A 24,253-nucleotide genomic window follows, 5' to 3' on the forward strand; every position below is an offset into this window, starting at 1 on the left:
GACAGCTTGGCCAGAGGAAGCACTTGATTTATGTTGAGAGGAATATCAACAGACATAGAGAATCTTTATCAAGTATCAGGCCAAAGAGTGAAGCACAGCATCAGTGGAAAAATGCACAATGATGAAAAGTCAGACCATAGAGCTCAAAACAGGCCAAGGTAAGTGGCCCAAGGTAGTAATTAATGTGAGGGTTTTAGAGGACTGCCTGTATGTGGTACTGGTTTCATGGTGTGTGGGTGGCTCTGTCTTGTTTAAAAGAGCCGTGACGATTAGATCATCTTCATATGGAGACTAACAGACCGCTAGAAATTCAAACTTTGGGGTTTGAGGGAGAGGTTGGATCTGGGAGCAACAATGTTAGGGTAATAAAGATAACTGTGGACAGTAATGTACATGAGATAGTTAAGACAGAACAAGTGGAGAATCAAAAGTAGGCTCAAGGCAGGCAGGACCATAGTAATACCTATTTTAGGGGAGGTAAAGGAGGCAGATTGACTAGTCAGAAAGGCAGAAAAATATATATAATCCTAACCAGTAGAGAAGGCCATTAAGGTTAAAATCAGCAGAGAGGTCGAGAAGGACTAATATCAAGAAAAAGACTTCCAAAGAACTGTTTCAAGGTAAAATTGAGCCAGAGGCTATGCCATAACATAAAGATGTGAGTGTGCATCAGCACGCAGAGGCTTCAGTATTAAGATGTGCTCTTGAGAAGTCTTGTGTGGAGGCTGACAAGGTAGGACAGCGGCCAAACGTAGGGATGTTAACCCAGTGATCTTTCTTTTTTAGCAGAGCACGTATTTGTCCACTGAAGTCAAGACAGTGACACGCATTTACTGTCTATAGCAACACTTCCTTTCTCACTGGGGAAGGAGAGTAGTTGGATCTAGTTGCTTGTTTTGTTTTTGTTTTTGTTTTTTAATTTTCATCACCAATGTTTTCAAATGGTTATAAACTTTTAAAAATATTTGTGGTAAAGAATGTATAACCTGAAATTTACCAACTTAGCCATTTTAAGTGTTCCATTCAGTAGTGTTATGTGTAAGTATTTGCTTTGTTGTGAAACAGATCTCTAGGATGTCTTCATTTTGCGAAACTGAAACCCTGTACCTTTTAAACAACTTATCTTTTCCACTTTCCACTAGTCCCTGGCAAGTATGGAAACACTTCCTGTTTCTATAAATTTGATTCCTTTAGATACCTCATATAAGTGGAATCTTACAGTATTTTTAAATTTTTGTGACTGGCTCACCACACTTAGCATAGTATTCTCGAGCTTCATCCATGTTGCATTGTGACAGGATTTCCTTCCTTCTTAAGGAATTGTATGTATATATAGTATATGTTTATACCAATTTCACTTATTCATTTGTTTATCAGTGGATACCTGCTTCTGCCTCTTGCTATTGTGAGTCATGCTTCTGTGAACATGGGTGTACAGATATGTCGTCAAGACTCTGCTTTTCATTCTTTTGGATATATACAACAAAGTGGGATTGTTGGATCATATGGTAGTATGATCCAACTTTTAATTTTTTAATTTTTTGAGTAAGCTCCATGTTTTTTTTTTTTTGAGTAACCTCCATGCTTTTTAAAATAATAGTTGCATTATTTTATAATCTTACCAACAGTGCACAAGGTTTCTAGTATCTTCACATCTTTGCCAACAACCGTTATTTTCTGGTTGGTTTGTTTGTTTTGTAGTAGCCACCCTAATGGGTGTGGGGTAATATCTCATTGTGGTTTTGAGTTGTATTTTCTCTGATGATTAGTGATATTGAACATCTGTCATCTTTTCATATGCTTATTGGCAATTTGTATATCATCTTTGGAGAAACCTTTATTCTAGTTCTTTGCTCATTTTTAGATTGGGTTATTTGATTTTTGTTGTTGAGTTGTAGGAGATATTTTTATATTCTGGATATTAATTCTTTGTCAGATACATGACTTACAAATATTTCCTTCTCTTCTATAGGTTGCCTTTTTACTTTATTGTGTCCTTTGATTCACTGAACTTTTAAGTTTGATGTAGTCCCATTCATCTTTGTTGCCTGAGCTTTTAGTGTCATTTCCAAGAAATCATTGACAAATCCAGTGTCACAAAGCTTTCCCCCTGTGTTTACTTCTAGGAATTTTATAGTTTTGAGTCTTACATTTAGATCCTTAGTCCATTTTGAATTAATTTTTGTGTATGGTGTATATCCACCTTCACTCTTTTCCATGTGGATGTCTAGTTTTCTCAGCACAACTTGTTGAAGAGATTGTTCTTTTCCCATTGAGTGGTCTTGGCACTCTTGTCAAAGATCATTTTACCATATACGTGAGGATTTAAAAGTGTTTGAAAGGTATACCTTGAAAGAGTCATCCTTTTACCTTTTTTCCTCATTTCTCTTCCCCCTAAAGATAATCACTATTATTAGTTTCTCGGTTTTGTTTTGTGTTCTTGCATGGAGAGAATAAGTAATCCTTTCACATGGTTCATAGAACAAACAATCTAGCCACTGAAAAAATGTGTTCCCACATCTGTCCTGCTTCCTTTCTAAGCTGACAGTATTTCCTAAAGCTTTTTTCATATTATGGGCTTCCTTGTTCATTTTTACAGATGCAGAATATTCCACTGTATGGATATATTATGTTTTAAACTAGTGTCTACCTGATGAACTCTCTTTTGTAATTGTTAAAAACAATGCTACAGTGAATAACTCAGAATGTGTCATATCATGAGTGATCAAGTATATTGTAGGATGAGATTTCAAAATTGCTCTCTGTAGAGATTGTGCTGATTTATACTCCCACCAGCAGTGTGAAATAGCATACTGTTTCATAATAGGGTTGTTGCTTTTTTTTTTTTTTTTAAACTTTGATCTTTGTGGTTTTGTGGCTTGAGGCCAGGGAAGGAATGTTCATGTTATATCATTTTTATTAGTGCTAGTGGTAGTATAAGAGCATTTACTGTCATGAACTAAGCACCAGAGAGACTGATAGTGATTTATTTGCATCAAGAACATATAAAATAACGTGAGCTGCACTAGCTTTCTTGCCTTTCTTCCTATAGAATTTTCCATGCATATCTTAGAGTGATTTTGCCAGTCATCTAGTGCTTCCTGACTGTGTGAAGTATGTTACAAGCAACAATCTCATTAAATTGCCTATCAGTTAATGCTGTAGAACACTTGAAGAAATATACAGTTAATATAAATAGAAGAAAGGTAGGCCCTAAAGTAAACTAATTTACTCCAGATGTTGCCAAATAGTGCTCTCTATATTTTAGTAATGCTCCAGGTATATTAACCACATCCTTTCCAAAGAAAGCTCAATATAAGAATGTAAACATTAGATACCAATACTTAAAAATTTTTCTAAGGAGGAGGGATTGTTCCAATAGAAAATAAAAGTATTTGAGAATTGGAAGTATTTAAAAACATGTATATGTTCACAATGAAAGTTACTTTTAATTTGAATAGTTCTTCACTTTTCCTTTAGGATAATGGTTTTTTGGTTTTTTTTTTTTTGTAAGTGGTGAAGGGGTGGTGTTTGTTTGAGTGACAGCTATGTTATGGTTTTGTCAATAAAATTGTAATAGTTGACTATTTTCCTTGCCCTCTTAACCTTCTTTGCTACACTAGGAAAGAATACACGATGAATTTAGATCCCAGACTTGGTTTTGGATAGAGTTTACTAATGCCCTTCTACATTTATGTAATTGCTGACTTTTAAAAAATCACCACCAACTTGGCTTTTTAGCAATCCATTTTTTTCTGATCAGTGAAGCAGAGACTAAGACAACACGTAGTCACAGTATCGAAAGGTTGTGTTCTCTCAGTTATGTTTGTTACCACTGGAGAGTTCTTTCCCCTCATGAAAAGCATAAGGAGGCCAGCATCTCTTGCTTCGATTCAGATTTAAAATATGCAGAAGAAGCTTAACCCAAAATCACTGTAGACATACATTTGAAGGTGAAAATATTTTTATAACGGATAGAAAGAGGTTTATGTTAGCTTCTCTTTTTGTTCAGTGGCTGCTATGTTTTCTGTTTGAATTTCCAAGTTGGTATACATAAATGTTTCTAAATTTATATACTGTTTGCCAGCTTTTCATTAAAATGAATTTATTTCTCATTATTTTAGAACTGTTTTGTTTTTTGTTTTTTGTTTTTTGTTTTTTTTGAGACAGAGTCTCACTCTGTTGCTCAGGCAGGGGTATAGTGGCACAATCGTGGCTCACTGCAGCCTTGACCTCCTGGGCACAGGTGATTCTCCTACCTTAGTCTCCCAAGTAACTGGGACTACAGACATGCACCACCATGCCCAGCTAATTTTTTGTAGAGATGGTGTTTTATTATGTTGTCCAGACTGGTCTTGAATCCCTGGACTCAAGTGACCCACCCTCCTCAGCCTCCCGAGATTCTGGGGTTACAGGCGTGAGCCACTGCACCCGGCCTACTTTGGAACTCTTAATATAAAGAACCTTGTTTTCTCTTTGTTTGTTTGTTTAAATATGTTCAGTCTTTAAAAAACAAACTCAACTATTGAAAAAGTTTTCCCTTTTTTCTTAGTGTATAAAGAAAACTTTCCTAGCATATAATTTTTTTTTATATAAACTTCTGGTAACGCCAGGAATTAGTGGGATTATATTTTAGATATAGAAGGTACTTTTGCAATTAGTCATGATGGCTTTTTAAAATCTGTAATCTGGCTGGGTGCGATGGCTTATGCCAGTAATCCCAGCACTTTGGAAGGCTGAGCCTGGAGGTTCACCTGAGTCAGGAGTTCGAGACCAGCCTAGCCAAGATGGTGAAACCCTGTCTCTACTAAAAATACAAAAATTAGCTGGGTAAGGTGGTATGCACCTGTAATCCCAGCTACTCAGAAGGCTGAGTCAGGAAACTTGCTTGAACTCAGGGGGTGGAGTTTGTTTGATTTTGGAAGAAACTGCTAAACTGATTTCCTACCAGCAGTGAATGAAAGTTCCTGTCAATCCACGTCCTTGTCAGCATTGGTGTTGTCAGTGTTTTGGATTTTAGCTAGATTTAATAGATATGTAAATGGTATCTCATTGATGTTTTAGTATGCATTTCTCTAATGACATGTAATATTGAGCATCTTTCCATATGCTTATTTGCCATCTGTGTATGTCTTCTTTGGTGAAGTGTCCATTTAGATCTTTTTGCCCATTGTTTAGTTGAGTTGTTTATTTTCTTATTGTTGAGCTTTAAGTGCTCTTTTTATATTTTAGGTAACAGTCCTTTATCAGTTACGTGTTTTGCAAAGATTTTCCCCCAGTCTGTGACTTGTCTTTTAATTTCTTAAGAGCATCCTTTGCAGAGCAGAAGTTGTTAATTTTAATGAAGTCTAACTTAACCATTTTTTTTTTCATGGGTAATACTTTTGATGTTGTATCTAAAAAGTCGTTGCCATACCCAAGATTCGTTAAATTTTCTCCTATGTTATCTTCTAGAAGCTAAGTTTTGTGTTTTACATTTAAGTCGCTGATCCATTTTGAGTTAATTTTTGTGAGAGGTGGAGTCTGTGTCTAGATTTACTGTTTTGCATGTTCAGTTGTTGCAACATCATTTGTTGAAAAGACTGTTCTTTCTCTATTGAATTGCCTTTGCTTCTTTGTCACAGATCAGTTGACTGTGTTTTTGTGGGGTCTGTTTCTGGGCTCTCTATTCTGTTGCTTCAATCTATAGTCATCCCTTGGTATCTACATCCATGGGTTGTTGGTTCTAGGACCCCCAACAGATACCAAAATCCATGGGTTCTCCAGTCCCTTATATAAAATGGGGTAGTATTTGCATACAACCTATGCACATCCTCCTGTATACTTTATTTTTAATTTTTATTTTTTTTAAAGAGACAAGTCATTACCCAGTTGCCTAGGCTGGAGAGCAACGGTGTGATCCTAGCTCACTGCAGCCTCAAACTCCTCCTGCCTCAGCCTCCCAAGTAGCTGGGACTACAGATGTGCACTACTGTGCCTGGCTAATTTTTAAATTTTTTGTAGAGACAGGGTCTTGAACTCTTGGTTTCAAACAATTCTCCTGCCTCAGCCTCTCAATATGCTGGGATTACAGGTGTGAACCACTCTACTTGGCTTCCCATGTACTTTAAATAATCCCTAGATTATTTATAATACCTAATATAGTGTATGTGCTATGTAAATAGTTGTTTTTTATTATATTGTTATTTTTTTCCTCAATATTTTTGATTTGAGATTGGTTGAACCACCAGTTGGTTGAATCTGCAGATGTAGAACTTGTGCATATGGACATCCAACTGTATTTGTCATTTTCATCTTCAATTTCCTATTTATTTCAGGACAGTACCTTGCTTGGTCAAATCTGAGTTTCAGACAATTGTGTGTCAAAAAATTTTTGAGTTTCAAAAAATTTTGTAAATACAAACATTTTAGAGCTGCTTATTATTTTTATAGTTATCTTGGGGTGAACTTTTTTTTTTTGGAGACAGAATCTTACTCTGTTGCCCAGGCTTGGGTGCAGTGGCGTGATCTCAGCTCACTGCAAGCTCCGCCTTCTAGATGCATGCCACTCTCCTGCCTCAGCCTCCCAAGTAACTGGGACTACAGGCGCCCACCACCACCCCTGGCTAATTTTTTTTTTTTTTTTTGTATTTTTAGTAGAGACGAGGTTTCACTGTGTTAGCCAGGATGGTCTCAATCTCCTGACCTCGTGATCTGCCCACCTCTACCTCCCAAAGTGCTGGGATTACAGGTGTGACCACTGCACCCGGCCCAGTTCTGTCTCTTTTTAAAAAAATGTTGGTCATATATTCAGATTGACCAGCATTTGAGATTTCTTTAGTTTCCAAATAAAGCAAGGCTTTTTTCCTTACTCTGTAAGGAAAAACCCTCTAATGTTTCACATGATGTGACATGTGGGATATGACAATATAACATCATGTTCTTTATCTGATTTATATAATCAAAAGGTTTTACAAATTTAAGTACTGATAGTGTCATACCATATAAGGAATAGATTTTTTAAGCCTAAAATACCACCATGTAAAGCAAGAGTGATTCAGCTAAGTGCCTGTATATTAAGGCAGCTTCCCTACTTGCACTGCTAATGTGCTGTTGTATAAACAAATCACTGAAGGTACATCCCCAGGTATCTATAAGTTTCTTTGGGTTTATCTTGTTAATTCTTGCCTGGAGGCGTGCAACTGGTTTTCTCATTCTTAAGTTAGATTAAATTAAGAAAAACCTTTTTAAAGCATTTTGAAACTATGATAATGGAATGTTGATATTAATGGATTTTCTTTTTAATTCCCAAACAGAGCAACATTTTACAGATGTCGTACTTAGTGAAGAATTTCTCAATCTTGGCATTGAACAAGTGTGCAGCTTAATCTCAAGTGACAAACTTACCATTTCTTCAGAAGAAAAGGTAAGGATATTTTTCTTTTCCCAGTGTACAATGATGTTTCCCTTTATTTATTTATTTTTTTAATTGCACATTTTTGTGTAGCTTTGTGATCCTGTATGTGTAGTGACAGCCAGTGATGTTTCATCTGAAAGTTAAGAAACTCAGCTAATTACTTCAGGAAAAGATTCCAGGAGAAAAAAAAGAAACTCAGGACTTGTTGATTGTCTATGTAAATTACTCTGTGTCTTCACTTCGTGGGAGATTCCCTAAATTTTTAGCCATTACAATTTTGTACTTGACCTCCACAGCAAGAGCTTGCACACATTAAACTATCTGAAACAAATGCTTTTTTGGAAAGCAGTTTCTTCCTACAACTCGATGCCTATAGGAATTATGATGTGACCATAATGTTTGTCACTAAAGTAGTTTTGCTGTCTTCTGAGTTGAAAGAGGTTACCTAGGATGGTGAAGTTTTGGTAGTTCTAGACTGAACATTCTTGATTGTCACCTTCCTTTAGATTGGTTCTCTGTGACATAATACCTCACCCCTGCCAGTCCGTTCAGCCTCCCTGCCTCCCTGCCTCCCTGCCTCCCTCCCTCCCTCCCTCCCTGTCTCCCTCTCTCCCTCTCTCTCTGTGCAGCTGCTGCTTCTGGTTGTAGTCTTTTGTCTCTCCACATTTCAGATTACCTTTGTCATCCACCTGCACTTTTCATATAGTTGGAGAGAGAAGCTCCTTTTAGTGGGCTGGTTTTCTTTGGTTGGGTTTTGTAGCACATGGGAATCAGAGCACAAAAGCTGTACTTAGAGGAAACGAAACTTGAGTTTCTCCTTTGTGTGCTTTGCATTTCAAGTTGTGTAAATTCTGATTCTCTTTCTCAAGGATATTCATTTCACCTGGAGGTAAAGGACACATTTACTTTAATATTTACAGTATTAAAAAATGTGAAAGCATTTGTGACATATATAGTCTTAGCATCCTAGAAATACAGAGGAAGATGACATTACTTTCACACTTAATAGACATGTATTGAGTGCCTACCATGTACCAGAAACTGCCATGGGCTCCTAGAGAAGAGAACATTAGCAAAATAGAATTTGTTACTCATAGACTAGTGGGACAACCAGTAGAGTAAATAATTGATTACAGAATGCTGTAAAGGGTGCCTTAGAAGAATTTAACTTTTCCAGGAATGGGATAGGGATGGGGATGGTAGTTCAGCTTGGTTCAGATGTATATTTCAAGTCTTTTAATAATGAGTCTGAGTTTGCCAGAGAAATAGGGATGGGTGGGAATGCAGAGGGCATTCCAGGTAAAAGAAGCAGAATATACAAATATAAAGAGGTGTGAAAGAATAATTGTATTCAATGTATTCAGTATGATGGGAGTTTAGAATATGATACATTGGTGGAAGATAAAATGGGAAGATGATATAATAAAATATCTTCTCAGCTATGTTAAAGAAAATTAACTATATTGTAGTGATGAGCCTTAAAGGGGTTTTAAGCAAGAGGGGAAAACTGTGCTAAAACCTGCATTATAGAAATATCATGAGAGCTGTTCTGGTTTTCTGCTGCTACTCAAGTCATTGCCAAATGTAAAAGCATAAACAACAACCATTTTATTATGCTAACAATTCTATGGTCAGAATTCATGCAGAACAGTAGGGACAGCCTGTCTCCGCTCCACAGTGTCTGAGGCCTCAGCTAAGGTGACCCAGATGCCTGGAGATATCTGGCATGGTTCTACTGGAGCCATACATCTGGAGCTTCAGTTCTGCACATGGCATCTTATGGGTCTGTGATGTCCAAGGTGGCTCCTCCACTCGCTTCTGTCTGGCTCTGGGGCTCAGGGTTGATTGGTTTCTCTCTAGGTCTCCCTTCTCTCCCCTCCTTTCTTCTCAGTAACTTGCATGGGTTTCTCATGGGGTGATGGGGTGGTGGTTTCAATTGCCAGACTTCTTATATGACATTTGGCTTCCTTCAGATGAGCATTTCAAGAGAGCAGAGTAGAAGTAGTGAGGCTCCTTAAGACCTACCTTCAGAAATCACACACTGTCACTTCCTCTACACTCTACTGGTTACACAGGGCCAGCTTAGATTCAGTGTGGAAGGTTACTATATAAGGGTATGGATCTGGGAGATGTGGTTTATTAGGAGGCTATCTTTGGAGATGAGCTGTCATGGTGGTGGTGGGCAGTATGGACCAAAAATGAGGTGAGGGCCAGATGAGAGGGTGTTGAAGTCATACCAGTGAGCAGTAGGTTCTGATGTGGGATGATAGAAGCAGGGGGGAGAGAAGACAGAACTGAGAAATATTAGATAGAATTGCCAGAAGGCCGACTATCTTGTTCACTTAATCTCTGGCACCTGGCACGTAGAGACACTCGATAAATACTTGCTGACAGAATGAATTAAAGAGGGGTGTTATTTTAATGTGCATTATTTTTAGTTTCTTGCTTTATTCCTGGATCAAAATAACCTATTTTTGGTCTCAGTTATCCATTTGCATTTTGTCAAACATTTCCTGCAAACCTTTAAAGATTATTAAGTGATATATTCATCAGTTGAGAAGGAAATGATGTAGACAGTGTCTTCATATTAGCTTATTAGCTTTCTCACAATTATGTATTATAAATAATAATGCCCTTATTTTTTAATTTGTAGAAAAAATTTTCAAAATACTACATTTTAGTATATTATGCTATTTCAGAGCTGAGTTGATCTATTATACAAACCTTCAATTTATGTGTATGGTCTAATATTTGTTTGTAAACCTGAAGGAAAGCCAAACATGACTTGTTTCTAAGGGTACATGATTTTCATTCCAGAATATCACTTTGCTTTATTATTTTGGGTAAAAAAAAAAAAAAAAAAGAACAGAAAAGAAATGGGGTGAATGGCTTTGTAAGTACGTTGCAAGTCAGGATTTTGAAAACATTTGAGCTGTGAATTAAACTTGGATGTCTTAGCAAGAGTTATATATAAAATGTAGTCTCATATTTTATCCAGCTGTCTTGGTACACAACTCATTTCTTATTTTTTCTTCTCCTATATTTTCTGCAAGGTATTTGAAGCAGTAATAGCATGGGTGAACCATGACAAGGATGTGAGGCAAGAGTTTATGGCCCGACTGATGGAACATGTACGGTTACCTTTGCTTCCTCGGGAATATTTAGTTCAGGTAAATGCATATGCAAAACATACGAATCCACACAGCACCATGTCACTGGACTGACAGCATGTAGATCCCTGTCAAGCAGTGATAAGAGCTGTAGAATGCAGATGTGTGGAGTACAGGACAGAAGACAGTAAAGGACCCTGCAGGCTGGAGTGTAGTGGCGTCATCTCAGCTCACCTCAACCTCCACCTCCCGGTGATTCTTGTACCTCTGCCTACTGAGTAGCTGGGACTACAGGTGCATGCTACAACCCCAGCTAATTTTTATATTTTTAGTAGAGATGGGGTTTTGCCCTGTTGGCCAGGCTGGTCTCGAACTCCTGACCTCAAGTGATCTACCCGCCTCGGCCTCCCAAAGTACTGGGATTACAGGCGTTGTGAGCCCCCGTGCCCAGCCGCCATTCCCCATTCTTAGCAATTTGCTTTTGCCGCTATTTTTGATTTGGGTAAGCAAGTACTAGCACTTACCAAGGTAGTATTTGTGGTCGTTTAAATACATGTAAATAAATGTCCCTGTGGCTGTCACTGCTTTGCATCTTCTTTACTGTTTTTTTCTTTTGATAGTCTCTTCTGATTCTCCTGCAGACCTGGAATTTTGAGGTCTGACCCAAATACTGTTTAATTTTACTTTGTAATTTAATAGTGGCATGCATTTGATTTCTGTCTTTATTTCTAAACTGTGGGAAAACATTATTTGAAATAAATATGAATAAATGATTCTTTGGTGGTCTCCAAATAATTTTAAATTTGCTCTTTTTTTTATTAGAATCCCACTAGGAACATTTCAGCATTATTTAAATAACTGAAACCATTGAAAGAATCATTTATTAAGAAATTAGATTTGAACATTTTAGACTTTCTTGAAGCCTCATTACTTTTTGTGATCCATGTAATTATGGGTCTTCTGGTATTAAGAAAATGATCCAAAAGGCCAGGCGCGGTCAGTGGCTTACGCCTGTAATCCCAGCACTTTGGGAGGCTGAGGCAGGCAGATTGCGTGAGGCCAGGCGTTCGAGATCAGCCTGGCTATTGGGGCGAAACCCCGTCTTTACTAAAAATACAAAAAACTAGCCAGACGTGGTGGCAGGTGCCTATAGTCCCAGCTACTCAAGAAGGTGAGAGAGGAGAATTGCTTGAACCTGGCAGGTGGAGTTTGCCGGGATTGTGCCACTGAACTCCAGCCTGGGCGACAGAGTGAGACTCTGACTGCAACAAGAAAAAGAAAAGAAAACAAACCCCAAAGCCTGTCCTGCATTTGAGGTCAGGCTAGGCAGCACAAGATTTATAGGTACATTGCTTTAAGGTATTTCTAATCTCTTTTTGGGATATTTTACTTGCCCACTTATATTTGAAAAAGGTATCATTAACTTATTAGTATTGTCTTCTCCTGAAGGATGCATTTATCTAAATTTTGTTTCTTGTTTTGCTTACTTTTTGGCTTAAAGGTTAAAGATTAATAGGTGGATATAATATCTAAAGAGTTCGTCATATTCCATAGCTAACACTGAAGTTTATCATTTTTCATTGCAGTTCTTTTTATTACCTATGTATGTTTTTCTCTGCAGGCCAGATACTTGAGCATTTTTTGGTTTTATTTATTTTTCTCTTAGTTGTATTTATAAACTTTCCTCATTTACTTTTAGACTAAACTAAAGGATATAGTTACTGCTTTTTTCCTCTCCTTTACTCTTTTTCTTTGGCAATTTAATTATGAAATAGCCCTACCCTCAGGGGGTGTGTCTGATTTCTTGTTACAGAGGGTTGAAGAGGAAGCATTGGTCAAGAATAGCAGTGCTTGCAAAGATTACCTCATTGAAGCAATGAAGTATCATTTGCTGCCAACAGAGCAGCGTATATTAATGAAGAGTGTCCGGACCCGGCTGAGGACACCCATGAACCTTCCCAAAGTAGGATCTGTTGCTCATGCTTGTTATTCATGCGAAAGGCTTATAGTGAAGCTGTTAGTACTCTGCTTATTTGAATTTCCATGATTTATTATTTGTTTTAGTTTCCCTTCAAGAGAAAATGTGCCTAAGAATGCATTGTAGTGTTTGTAATTCAACCTCTATTGATTTTATATGTTAAGGGTGGGGATTGTTTGTTCTATTTAATTTTTATAAACTACATGATGTCACTTTTCTAGAACAGAAGACAACTGGTTTTTGTCCCCTCTGAGTTTTATTAGCTCTAATTATAGTAGAAAACTCTAATTATAGTCCAGAAAAAATCAGACCAGGTAGAAAGATTTCTCTGTAGGCCGGGGGCGCTGTGGTTCATGCCTGTAATCCCAGCACTTTGGGAGACCGAGACCAGCGGATCACCTGAGGTCAGGAGTTTGAGACCAGCCTGGCCAACATCGTGAAACCATGTCTCTACTAAAAATACAAAAATTATCCATGTGTGGTGGCAGGTGCCTGTAATCTCTGCTACTCAAGAAGCTGAGGCAGAGAATCACCTGAACCCAGGAGGTGGAGGTTGCAGTGAGCCGAGATTGTGCCACTGCACTCCAGTCTGGGCAACAGTGCAACAGGCTCTGTCTCAAAAAAAAAAAAAAAAAAAAAAAAAGATTTCTTTGTAAGCTAGGTATTTATTTAATAACTAAAGACCTCATGGTTTCATGGAATTACACATTAGAACTACGGATAATAAAATAGCTTGTTCATTTCATCTCATTGCAGTTCCCTGTTGTATACCATCTGATGGTTCCCTGCACATCATGTGTAGCCGCTTCAGCCTACATTCCTATGTCTTCCCATGTCTCTTGTGTTCATGTTTTCCTATGTGAATGTTTATATTCTACCTTGGTCTTTTTAGCTGTGGCCATTCATGTTTTACCAATTCAGTTTTTCTTGTGAAATAACCCCTCATTTCTGTCTCTGTTGGCAATTCCTTCTGCTCTGTTTACATCTTTATAGTACGACCAATACTTTAAGCACCATTTTGTGCATGGTCTCATCAGAATGATTCATAATATAAAGACTTTATTTATGTATTTATTTTTAACTCTTGTGTATGTTTTGGGCAATGCTGGATTAAGAAATAAGAATCTCTTCTCTCTTGTTTTCTTATATCGTCTTTAGTTATTACTCTCTCCTTTCTGTTGGATTATGTTTTTTAAATTCTTTCACTTTAATACTTGTATTTAATATTTTTCTAAGTTTTACTTTGGAGTCTACATTTTTAATTGCTGCAAATCTATATTGGTATTGTTTTTCTGTTTTGCCTATTACTAACAACAGTACTCAATTTAAAACTAACTGCAGATTTGCCAGGGTGCTGTTGACTTATTTTTCTAGATCATTAGTAAATACTTTAATTTAGAATTGATCTCAGAACTCTCTTGGTGACACCTTGTTAGAAGTACCCAGCCACTGACACAGTCTGCAGAAAGTTTCATTCTATATGATTATGTTTATTATCTAAGCCAAAATAAGTAATTTGGCATATAACATCTGATGAGGTTGAGGATCAAATGGATTCAAATTTGGCCTGACTTTCTAAACATCCTTCTGTGTGTTATTTTATCGGCCCCTAGAAGTTCAAATGCTTTTCTCAAAATCTTGTTAATTTTTACTCAGAATTATCATCACTTAACAAAGTGCATTTACAAGGCATTCACTTCCTATCCTGGTTTGAAAATTGGTATTTACTTTCTTTAAATTTTCTGATCCATCCTCAGTTCTCTGAGATTTTTCAGAACTAATTGTAAGTGGCTTAGTAAGTACATTAGCTCATTCCCTTAATACCTCGGTATTCATGCTGGGTCTGCTGATTTTATACATGTTTACAGTTTTCAAATACCCTTACACCTACTTTTATAAGTACCCATCTTTTAAGTCTTCATTAATTCATATTTGTCCATCTTTTTTGGTGTCAGTTTTTGTTCTTACAAAATAATCCATTTATAAAAATTGCTCAGTCTTGGCAGTAAATTCTAAGGTTGCCATATTTTATTTTACTGTTTTAATGTTAATCTTTGCAACTTCCTTCTAAATAATGTGCTATATCTTTAATACTTTTTAAATACTTCATATTTGTAGAAAAGAATTTCTTCTTGTGTATTTCTTCTTCTGGCATCTTCAGACTTTCCTATATTTAGCTATGCTGCAGAGACCTTTAGAGTGAAAATGATTTCTGGAATAAACACGTCATTTTGATTTCTGGAATAAACATGTCATTTTTGAAACCTTCTAGAGTTCTCGGTAAAAGCCTATCAAGTACTTACTTTCTCTTTTGTGGTGGTGTGTTTACATTGTTTACGTTGTTTCTGGGCTTCTCTGGTTGTGGTTTTGGAGTAGGACTCCTGTAGCTGTGTTATACTTTTAGATTTCTCAGTTCTCTAGCTGTTATTTTGTGGTGGGTATGTGGGTTCCTGGAGGTTCTCTTTCATTCTGCTGTATCAGGGTGGTGGGAGGGGCAGCAGACCTGCTGGATAGCAGTGAGCAGCCCTGTTGCTTTGACTTTGCATGTTACTTGTATGACCCCTTCTCAGTGTATTTGTTTATCCACACATATTTTCAAAAAGGTGCTGGTGATGAACGATTTTCCAACATCACTGTTTGTCATTTTAGAGTTGTTATGTTCAGATTAAGTCTAAGGAGTTGGGTAAGAATGAAGCAAAGATTAATTGCTTATGCTTATTATTTCATACTAATGATGCCTTTTATCATCGTAATAGTGAGTCAAATTGAACAAAATGTGGTAGTCGTGCTGAAGAAATTACAAGGTTTTGATAATATTTTACCGTGAGAGTGAATTAGTACTTTTTATATTAGGCTCTGATTTTTAATTTGCATGAATGATTCTTTTCATATCTCAGACATTAGTTTTGGCTTCTCAATTAACAGATTGTGTAAGGCATCCTTGGATTTGTACATCATAAAAATTATGTATGTTTTGCTTCTTTTGTATTTTGTTAGCTTTTCTCTTTGGAATCTGTATTTTTATAAGTGCTGTCATATTTCTGGGTATATATTATATTTTAAAAATATTTTTACTCAGTATATTTATTGAAATTTTCGGTTAGAAACAATTTTTCAGGAGTTAATTTTCAACTAACATTTATTTAATAGGTAAAGAAAATAAAAAGAACAAAGTTTAATTGACCTACATTTCAGGATGACTACTGAATTTGCTTAACCTTCTACCCCTTGCCCTCTTCAAATATGTTACATTTAACTTTTCCTTACAAAAGGTCTTATTTTCTTGTTCCTTCATAGCATAATTAGTATGGTGTTTTCTCAAATATCTGTGTCTTTTACAGATAACTGGGGTGTCAGCATTATGAGCAACTCTTTTGGTAGCCACACAATGGTTTATGACACAGTCTCTTGGTTTTATATAAATATTCCTGCCTTCTTGTCCCCCCATTGCACATTCTCCTTGTCTCCTTTATCCCTGATTCCTGGAGATCCAAATCCTCACCCCATTTACCTCTCTTGGGTGAGTAAAGGACAGATATTACCACTGTTCTCTGTATGTAATAGCACAGTTTTCCTTTTATCTTCATTTTAATGTGTAAAAATGAACTATTGCATGGAAATGGAAATCTTATATTCAAACTTTGAGGATTATGAAATCTATAACTGAGTATTATTTCCCAAAAAGTTTAAAAAGTGTTCCATTCTGAAATTTTAGAAAAATTGGTCTTCATCAGATATATCATCTAAGACTCTTTCAACTATTGTCTCTTGGGCAGTTTTGAAGTTTTGAACAGAACCCCTAAATACAAGGTTTATCTTAACATGCATCCCAGTTCTGTGATTTTTACAACGTTGCTCCCGTGCTTTTTTTGGGTGGTCAGAGGTGAGGGTATTGTGTATTTTTTCTTAATTATGTTTATTTTATTTACTTATTTTTTGAGATAGAGTCTCACTCTTTCACCCAGGCTGGAGTGCATTAGCACAGTCTCAGCTCACTGCAACCTCCGCCTTCCAGGTTCAAGCAATTCCCATGCCTCAGCCTCCCGAGTAGCTGGGATTACAGGCGCGTGCTACCACGCCTGGCTAATTTTTCTATTTTTGGTAGAGATGGGGTTTCACCATCTGGGCCAGGCTGGTCTTGAACTCCTGATCTCAAGCGATCCACCTGCATTGGCCTCCCAAAGTGCTGGGATTACAGGAGTGAGCTACCGTGCCTGGCCAACCCAAATGTTGTTGGTTGGTTGTTTGTGAGACAGAGTCTCACTCTGTTGCCCAGGCTGGAGTGTAGTGGTTGGTGCAATCTCAGCTCACTGCAACTTCCACCTCCTGGGTTCAAGTGATTCCCATGCCTCAGCCTCCCTAGTAGCTGGGATTACAGTTGTGCACCATCATGCCCTGCCAATTTTTAATTTTTGTTATTTTTTTGTGGAGAAAGGGGCCTTGCTGTTAACAAGCTGGTCTTGAACTCTTGAGCTCATGATCTGCCTGCTACAGCCTCCCAAAATGCTGGGATTACAGACGTGAGCCACCACACCAGGCCAGTTTTGTTTCTTTGAATTCAACACTAGAAGAAACAGGCCTGAAAAAAATTATATAGTTGGTTTATGTTCTGTCTTCTTTTAAGACTTTTAAAATTAATTCTGCTCTCCAGTTACCAAAAACTAAAATGCGTTTCTTTTTGGAAACTTGGGATTTGCTCTCTGATTCAGGAATCATTTTTTTCTATGTACCCATCTTTCTTTAATTCTAAGTACAGGTAGCTCCATTGCCTAGTCAAGGTTGCAAATTTCCCCTTTTTGTGTATCTGAGTTACTCCGTATTCTGTTTGTTTTTATTTTTTGTTTCTTTCTAACATCTGTTTTTCCAATCATTATCTCATCTTTTCATGAAGGTCCTTGCCATTCTTTACAATTTTTGATTTGAGACATCATTAATGTTTACATTATTCTGATTTGACGGCTGTATTTTCACTGTTGCCAGAGAGTGTCTGTGTATACTCAGTAAAAGACAGACACATTGATTTCTAAATTCTATCCATTTAGCAAGACCGTAGATCAGGTTCCAGGAAGCTTTCACTAAATTACGGCAGCTTTTCATTTTCTGATCAGCAGTAGCAATTACGTCTATACTAATCGCATAATTTTTTGATCATATCTAATTGTGTATTGTTCTTGAGTTACTTCATAAGTCTTGTCTCAGTGACATCTATAAAGTCTTGAAGGGTAGAGACCATGTCTTATATTTCTTATGTATAACACCTGACATAGTTCTGGACACATATAGATGGTAGGCATTTAGTAAATAGTTGTTGGATTGAATTGAGGGAGTTTATAGACCTCATTTGTTCTCAAAAGTAGACTGTAATGTATTTGTTCATTATGATATCTAGCATTTCCATTACCTGTCCTGTTAGGTGGTTTTATTTGTGGGGCATCAGGAAAGGTCTCTTTACTGGAGATTCGGGAATCTGTGCTCTTGTGAGCTCCAATTCAATTACCCCTCCTTTTTCAATCGTTTTTTTTCCTTCTTCTGTCTTTCTTTTAATACTTATTGTCCTTTTCACCTCACCTACCCAGTAACATATGTTTCATTTCTATCTTCTCTCCTGGATTGTGGAGATCTAATGCCTGGTCATTGCAAAACCAGGATCTAGTTTATAGCAAGCCCTATGACATACTGCAGCCTTGCCAGTAATGACTGCCTGCCATTTTTTGGCTTAAATAACTCATTTTGCTTGAAGGATCAGAAACTTATTTTAGTTTTTGAAGTCCTTATTTTTGACTAAATGTGTTGGATGATAGAATTGTAGTTCTAACATGTGCCCCCTTTGTTGATATTTGTGAAATGTTGGTTAGATGGTTGTATTTACCAGCTCACCCTACCATCTTCATCCTAACACTTCCCACACCAGTGTCTTTGTAGGACATTTTAAATCCTGAATATGTAATAATCATTTGTTCAAGTGCTTACATTTCTGCCCTTGCAGTTGATGGTGGTAGTTGGGGGCCAAGCACCAAAGGCTATCCGGAGTGTGGAATGCTATGACTTTAAAGAAGAAAGGTGGCACCAAGTAGCAGAGTTGCCTTCCAGGAGGTGCAGGGCAGGTAAGCATGATGCATCACAGTCAATTCTCTACTCCTGGGTCATTGAGAGCTTCTTTTTCAGGTCTCATTTTATTAATTAGAAAAATCTCTATCAAAAAAACTGAGTAAAATAGCTATGTAGTTAAACAATAATTCAGGGGCCTCGTACACCTCTCAAGACACTGATGGGATAGCTACTCTGTCTCCGTCTTTACATACCTTTCTGATTGTTTAGTGTAAGGTGGAGGAGCTAGTAATTTGCTGGATATTTCCTAGTTACCTTTGCCTGAAGTGTTAAGAGGGGAATTCTTTAGGTTGGGGCCCTTAGTTGTAGGAGATTCCCTCAGTTTATAAGGTACTGTTAAGTCCCTCAGTTATAAGGCATAATTGCCTTCTTCAAGGCATCTGTTTTACAAACATTTGTTGAAATAGACTTTCATTTAGCCAAAGCTGTGATCAAAAGAAGCAGTTATTATTCAAACTCAGGATTTTTCCTGGGACTTAAACTTGGATCCATAATTTCTGTCTCCCATAGCGAAATGAGTTCTGTATGTAATGGAACATTCTATGATGGTAGCACTTTAACAATACATCTTGGAGATTGTTACTTACCAGCATATCTGGAGTTACCTCATTCAGTAAGAGCTGTCTAGTGTTTTATTTTGGTCTGGACATAGTTTTTACTAGTTTTTAAATAGAGCATTAAAAATGTTTTTAATCTTAATGTTATTATAAACAGTGCTACAACAAATCTCTTATACATACATCATTGTGTATATATGCTAATATATTTTGGCAGGATAAAACTCTAAAACTAGACTTACTGATTCAAAAGATGTCTTAAGAGGATATACCAATTATTACTCCCACTAACAGTAAAATATGAAGGTGCCAGTTTCCCTAAACTCCTGACAGTACTTTGTAATTAAATGTTTTGAGCTTTGCCAATCTGGTGGGTGAAAAATGCCTGAATTTGTACTTATGTAATTTGTACTTAAGAGGAAAGTTAAATAGCTTTCTTTCTGAATTGTCAGTTCATGGTTTTTGCCATTTTAATAGTTTTATTGATGTCACAGGTACAGTTATATGTTAAGGAAAGTAGCCTTTGTGTCTGTGATGTCTAGTGTGAATATTTATTTGTATTAATCGTTTATCTTTTGACTTTGTGCTATTTTTGCCTTATCTTTTAATGTAGTCCTGTACCAAAGTTTTGTGTCTCTGGACTTAAAAATCTGTTTCTTGCATAGAAAGCCATATGCCAAAATTATCTATATGTGTGTGTGAGTGTGTGTATACACACACAAACATATTTTTAAAAAACTTTATGTTGGGCCAGGCGCAATGGATCATGCCTGTAATCCCAGTGCTTTGGGAGGCCAAGGTGGGCGGATCACAGTCAGGAGCTCAAGACCAGCCTGGCCGACATGGTGAAACCCCTTCTCTACTAAAAATACAAAAAATAGCCGGGTATGGTGGCAGGCGCCTGTAATACCAGCTACTCAGGAGGCTGAAGCAGGAGAATCGCTTGAATCCGGGAGGCGAAGGTTGCAGTGAGCTGAGACCTCACCACTGCACTCCAGCCTAGGCAACTCCGTCTCAAAAAAAAAAAAAAAAACTTTCTGTTGCAATAATTTTACTTACAGAAGAGTTGCAAAGATAGAACAAAGAATTCTGGTATATTCTTTCCCTAGTGTTAACATCTTACTGTGATACAGTTATCAAAACTAGAAATTAGCATTGGCATATTAATAGTAACTGAAATACAGACTTCGTTCGTATTTACCATTTTTTCCATTGATTCCCTTATGCTGTTCCAGGATCCTACTTTGCGTTTAGTTGTCATATCTTCTTATCTGAGATAGTCCCAGAGTCTTTTCTTATCTTTTATGCCCTTAATTCTTTGAAGAGGACTGGTCAGATATTTTGAAGAATATCTCTCAAGCTGGATTTGTCTGATATTTTCCCACAGTTAAATTGACTTAGTATGATTATTTCTTGTGACGGTAACCTTGTTCTCTTGGTTAAGGTGGTATCTGCCAGGTTTCTACCCTATGACAAAAGTATATTTTGAAAACATTTGTTGTTCTAGTACCTTTACAGTTTTATTTATAAATACATCTCTCTCTCTTAAGATATCTGGGCTGTATTTTAGTCTAAGATGTAAGGTATAGATTTTGGCTAGTCTATACCTTAGCCAAAATGGCTTTTAATGGCTAGTCAGTTGTCCAAATACCCCTTAGTGACTTATCTGTCTCCATTCATTTGATGAAATGCTGCCTTTATCATGTATTAGATTTCCACATTTACTTGGTTGTATTCTAAATTTCCTGTTCTCTTCCATTGATTTGTCTTGCCTATTCATGCATCAAGACATAGCCACTTTTAGTTACTGTGCTTTATAATATGTTTTACTATGTTGTGAAACTAGTGATAAGACTCCTGTCTTCTTTTATATCCTTCAGTAGATTTTTAACACTTTCTTCCAATGGTCCTCCGTGTTTCTTGGCAAGTTTATTTTTAGGTATTTTATCTACTGGAAATGGAGTTTTGTATGCCATTTACTAACTGATTTCTTAATTCATATCTGATTCCTATTATAGTTCCCTTTACTTTGGGGCCATATGTCATTTGACTCAATTTATTGCAAAATGTATTATTTACTTATTGGATAACTCTGAATACATTTTATCTTCATCATGCCCTCTTCCCTCTCCCTCCTTCAGATTAGAACCAATGTCCTTAACTGTGCAAACTTGGCCAAATTTTAATAAACTGTGTAATTAAACTTCTGGGCACTTCAGTTTCCTTATCATACTTCTTTTAGTTCAGTCCCTTCTCCAGACCCAGAGCCTTTGGTGGGGGGCACTTCATAGATTGATTCATTTATTTTCTTCTTCTCTGTGACCTAAAATTCCCTAAAACTTGGTAAGCATACTACATTACTTCTAAGAGATGGCATATTTGTTGTGTTATTTTGTGTGTAGAGAAAGGAAAATGAAAATTGCAATGGGCAAAATTCCCACAAGGAACATTCCCTGGAGTTAGTTATGATTTTGGGATACAGGATTGTTTTATGCTGAAACATGCTGCCTGCTATGTTGCTGCTCACTAGTCTCCAGGCCCTCTTAGGAGGTCTATTAAATTCTGTGCTAGCAGGGGGCCAAAACAGGCAACTTCATTTGAACTGGAAAGGTCTTGTTGCCATATGGAGGACTGCATTTCCATGTATTTTTAAGGGGGTGGGGGAATAAAGCACCAGAGGGTAAGACAATAAGGGATAGAGGTGCATCTCTTGCCTGATGACATCTTTAAAACATTGAGCTCGTCAAACATATCTGGTGATTCCACTTCTCCCTACAGGGATTCAGAGAACTGTGAGCCACATTGCCTGCCCTCAGGCTGGCACAGGGACATAAACATAGAACTAAGAACAATAAAAATTTGAACAATTTAAAGTAATTGTATTATAGACTCTGTACATTTATTAAACCTTAAGTGCACTATATAGATGTTATTTTCTATAGGGGTTCAGGAGCTGGACTAATCCCTTTTAGGCTAAAGTAGACCGGGAAGGCATCACAGAGAATGTGGAACTTTAACTGAGGATTCAGAGTTAAAGAGAACAGAGTGGATGGTGATAGGAGCCTGTCCGATTAGGGCAGCAGCATGAAAAAGTTGAGAAAAGTGAAAAGACGGTTGAAACCTGAGTCTAGCAGTCCAGTTTCTCCATTCACTGATTCTATAATATCTGTTTAGCCCTGGGATCAGCAGACTTTCTCTTGAAGGACCAGAGAGTAAGTATTTTAGGCTTTGTGGTTATATGGTCTCTGTCACAGCTTCTTATCTACTGCTATAGTGCAAAACCAGCCATATGGAAGTGAATAGGTGGGACAGTGTTCCAATAAAACTATATTTATGGATGGTGAAATTTGAATTTCATATAGCTTTTTACAAGTCATGAAATATTATTCTTTTGGTTGTTTTTCAGCCATTTAAAAATATAAAAACCATGCTTAGCTTATGGGTTCTACAGAAATAGTCTGGTGGACCAGATTTAGCCTGTAGGCTGTAAATTTGCCGACCCCTGATTTAGCCCACTAACGTGATAAACTAGGAGTGCGTTATGCAAATAAATTATAAGTGTTTAGAGTTTCATTCTAAGAATATCCACTAGAAGATCCAAAATTGAAAGCTATGGGAGGTGAGTACAGGTTCAAATAGTTGGAAAATAATGGCTCATTATTTAAGCTTGTAAATTGATATTTGAAAAAAAATGAGTCAAAATGGTACTTTAGCCCATGCCATTGCATCTTTTAATAACCTTAGAAAGAAGGCTGGGCGCAGTGGCTCACGCCTGTAATCCCAGCACTTTGGGAAGCCAAGGTGAGATGATCATGAGGTCACGAGAGCGAGACTACAGTGAAACTCCATCTCTACTAAAAATACAAAAAATTAGTCGGGCATGGTGGCGGGCACCTGTAGTCCCAGCTACTTGGGAGGCTGAGGCAGGAGAATGGCGTGAACCGGAGAGGTGGAGCTTGCAGTGAGCCGAGATCACGCCACTGCACTCCAGCCTGGGCGACAGAGTGAGACTCCGTCTTAATAATAATAATAATAATAACCTTAGACAGACAATTTAGTGATTGGATGTTCTTGCAAATGAATAGCATTTTCAAGGATTTATTTACTCAGGCTCCTCCTAAGAGTAGCATGTTCTGACAACAGCTATAGACTTACTAGAAAGCAATCTGTGGATATTGGTGGTAGTCGAGTTGCACATTGATCTGTAAATGCTGTACTCCTTTTGCAGGCATGGTCTACATGGCTGGACTTGTTTTTGCTGTTGGTGGCTTTAATGGTTCATTAAGAGTTCGTACTGTAGATTCTTACGACCCTGTGAAGGACCAGTGGACCAGCGTTGCTAACATGAGAGACCGGAGAAGCACTTTGGGAGCTGCTGTGTTAAATGGATTGTTATACGCTGTGGGAGGCTTTGATGGGAGTACAGGTAATTTCCTTTTCATCTCTTCTACATTGCTGCTAAAATTAACGTAGTAGTCATGTTTATGGAATAAACCGTGGCATCATTAAGGCATATGTGAGGTTTTAACTGGTATTTAAAGATAAATTTAAAATTTTATCAAGAATTTCCTTAAATGATATGAGTGCTGAGTATATAAATTTTCTTTCTTATGCATCAGTATCAGTCATCAAGTTTTAAAAGCTTATAAATGTCAGTAGCTTAGGTGGGAGCCTTCTGGAAAACAAGCTGTTCCTGTTTTTCATGTAATTGATGTGTTTACATTCTGCCATTTTCTTCTCTTAATTTTAGCCCAATGTTACATACCTGAAGTATTTTTCCATATATATGAACTATTGACTTTTTTTAGAGAAGGAAATGAAGACTTGTGTTTTATTATAGGTCTATCATCTGTGGAAGCATACAACATAAAGTCTAATGAGTGGTTTCATGTTGCTCCCATGAACACAAGGAGGAGCAGCGTTGGTGTGGGTGTTGTTGGAGGTAGGTGCTGACAGTTCTTTCAGGTACATATGGCTTTTTGATCCTTGAGAGTGATTCTTCCAATAATCAAAACATTAGTTTTCTGAATGGGCAAGCTAATTATCATTTTAAAAAGAAAATCGTAATTACTGTAAAATTTCAATTATCCTCTTTTCAAAACTA

At 37.2% G+C, this 24,253-nt stretch overlaps 1 protein-coding gene across 2 annotated transcripts in view; it reads left to right on the forward strand.

Moving 5' to 3' along the window:
* KLHL2 (kelch like family member 2) overlaps positions 1 to 24,253 on the forward strand; it is a 113,087-nt gene that overhangs the window by 77,181 nt on the left and 11,653 nt on the right. For both annotated transcript variants that reach the window (XM_001100501.5, XM_015139450.3), the window contains 6 exons: positions 7,296 to 7,405; positions 10,450 to 10,566; positions 12,320 to 12,469; positions 18,471 to 18,588; positions 23,378 to 23,575; positions 23,990 to 24,091. In XM_001100501.5, the coding sequence (XP_001100501.1) occupies positions 7,296 to 7,405; positions 10,450 to 10,566; positions 12,320 to 12,469; positions 18,471 to 18,588; positions 23,378 to 23,575; positions 23,990 to 24,091 (795 nt within the window). The remainder of the gene's footprint in view (positions 1 to 7,295; positions 7,406 to 10,449; positions 10,567 to 12,319; positions 12,470 to 18,470; positions 18,589 to 23,377; positions 23,576 to 23,989; positions 24,092 to 24,253) is intronic.

This window comes from Macaca mulatta, chromosome 5 (assembly GCF_049350105.2).
Source record: "Macaca mulatta isolate MMU2019108-1 chromosome 5, T2T-MMU8v2.0, whole genome shotgun sequence".
Lineage (NCBI taxonomy): Eukaryota > Metazoa > Chordata > Mammalia > Primates > Cercopithecidae > Macaca > Macaca mulatta.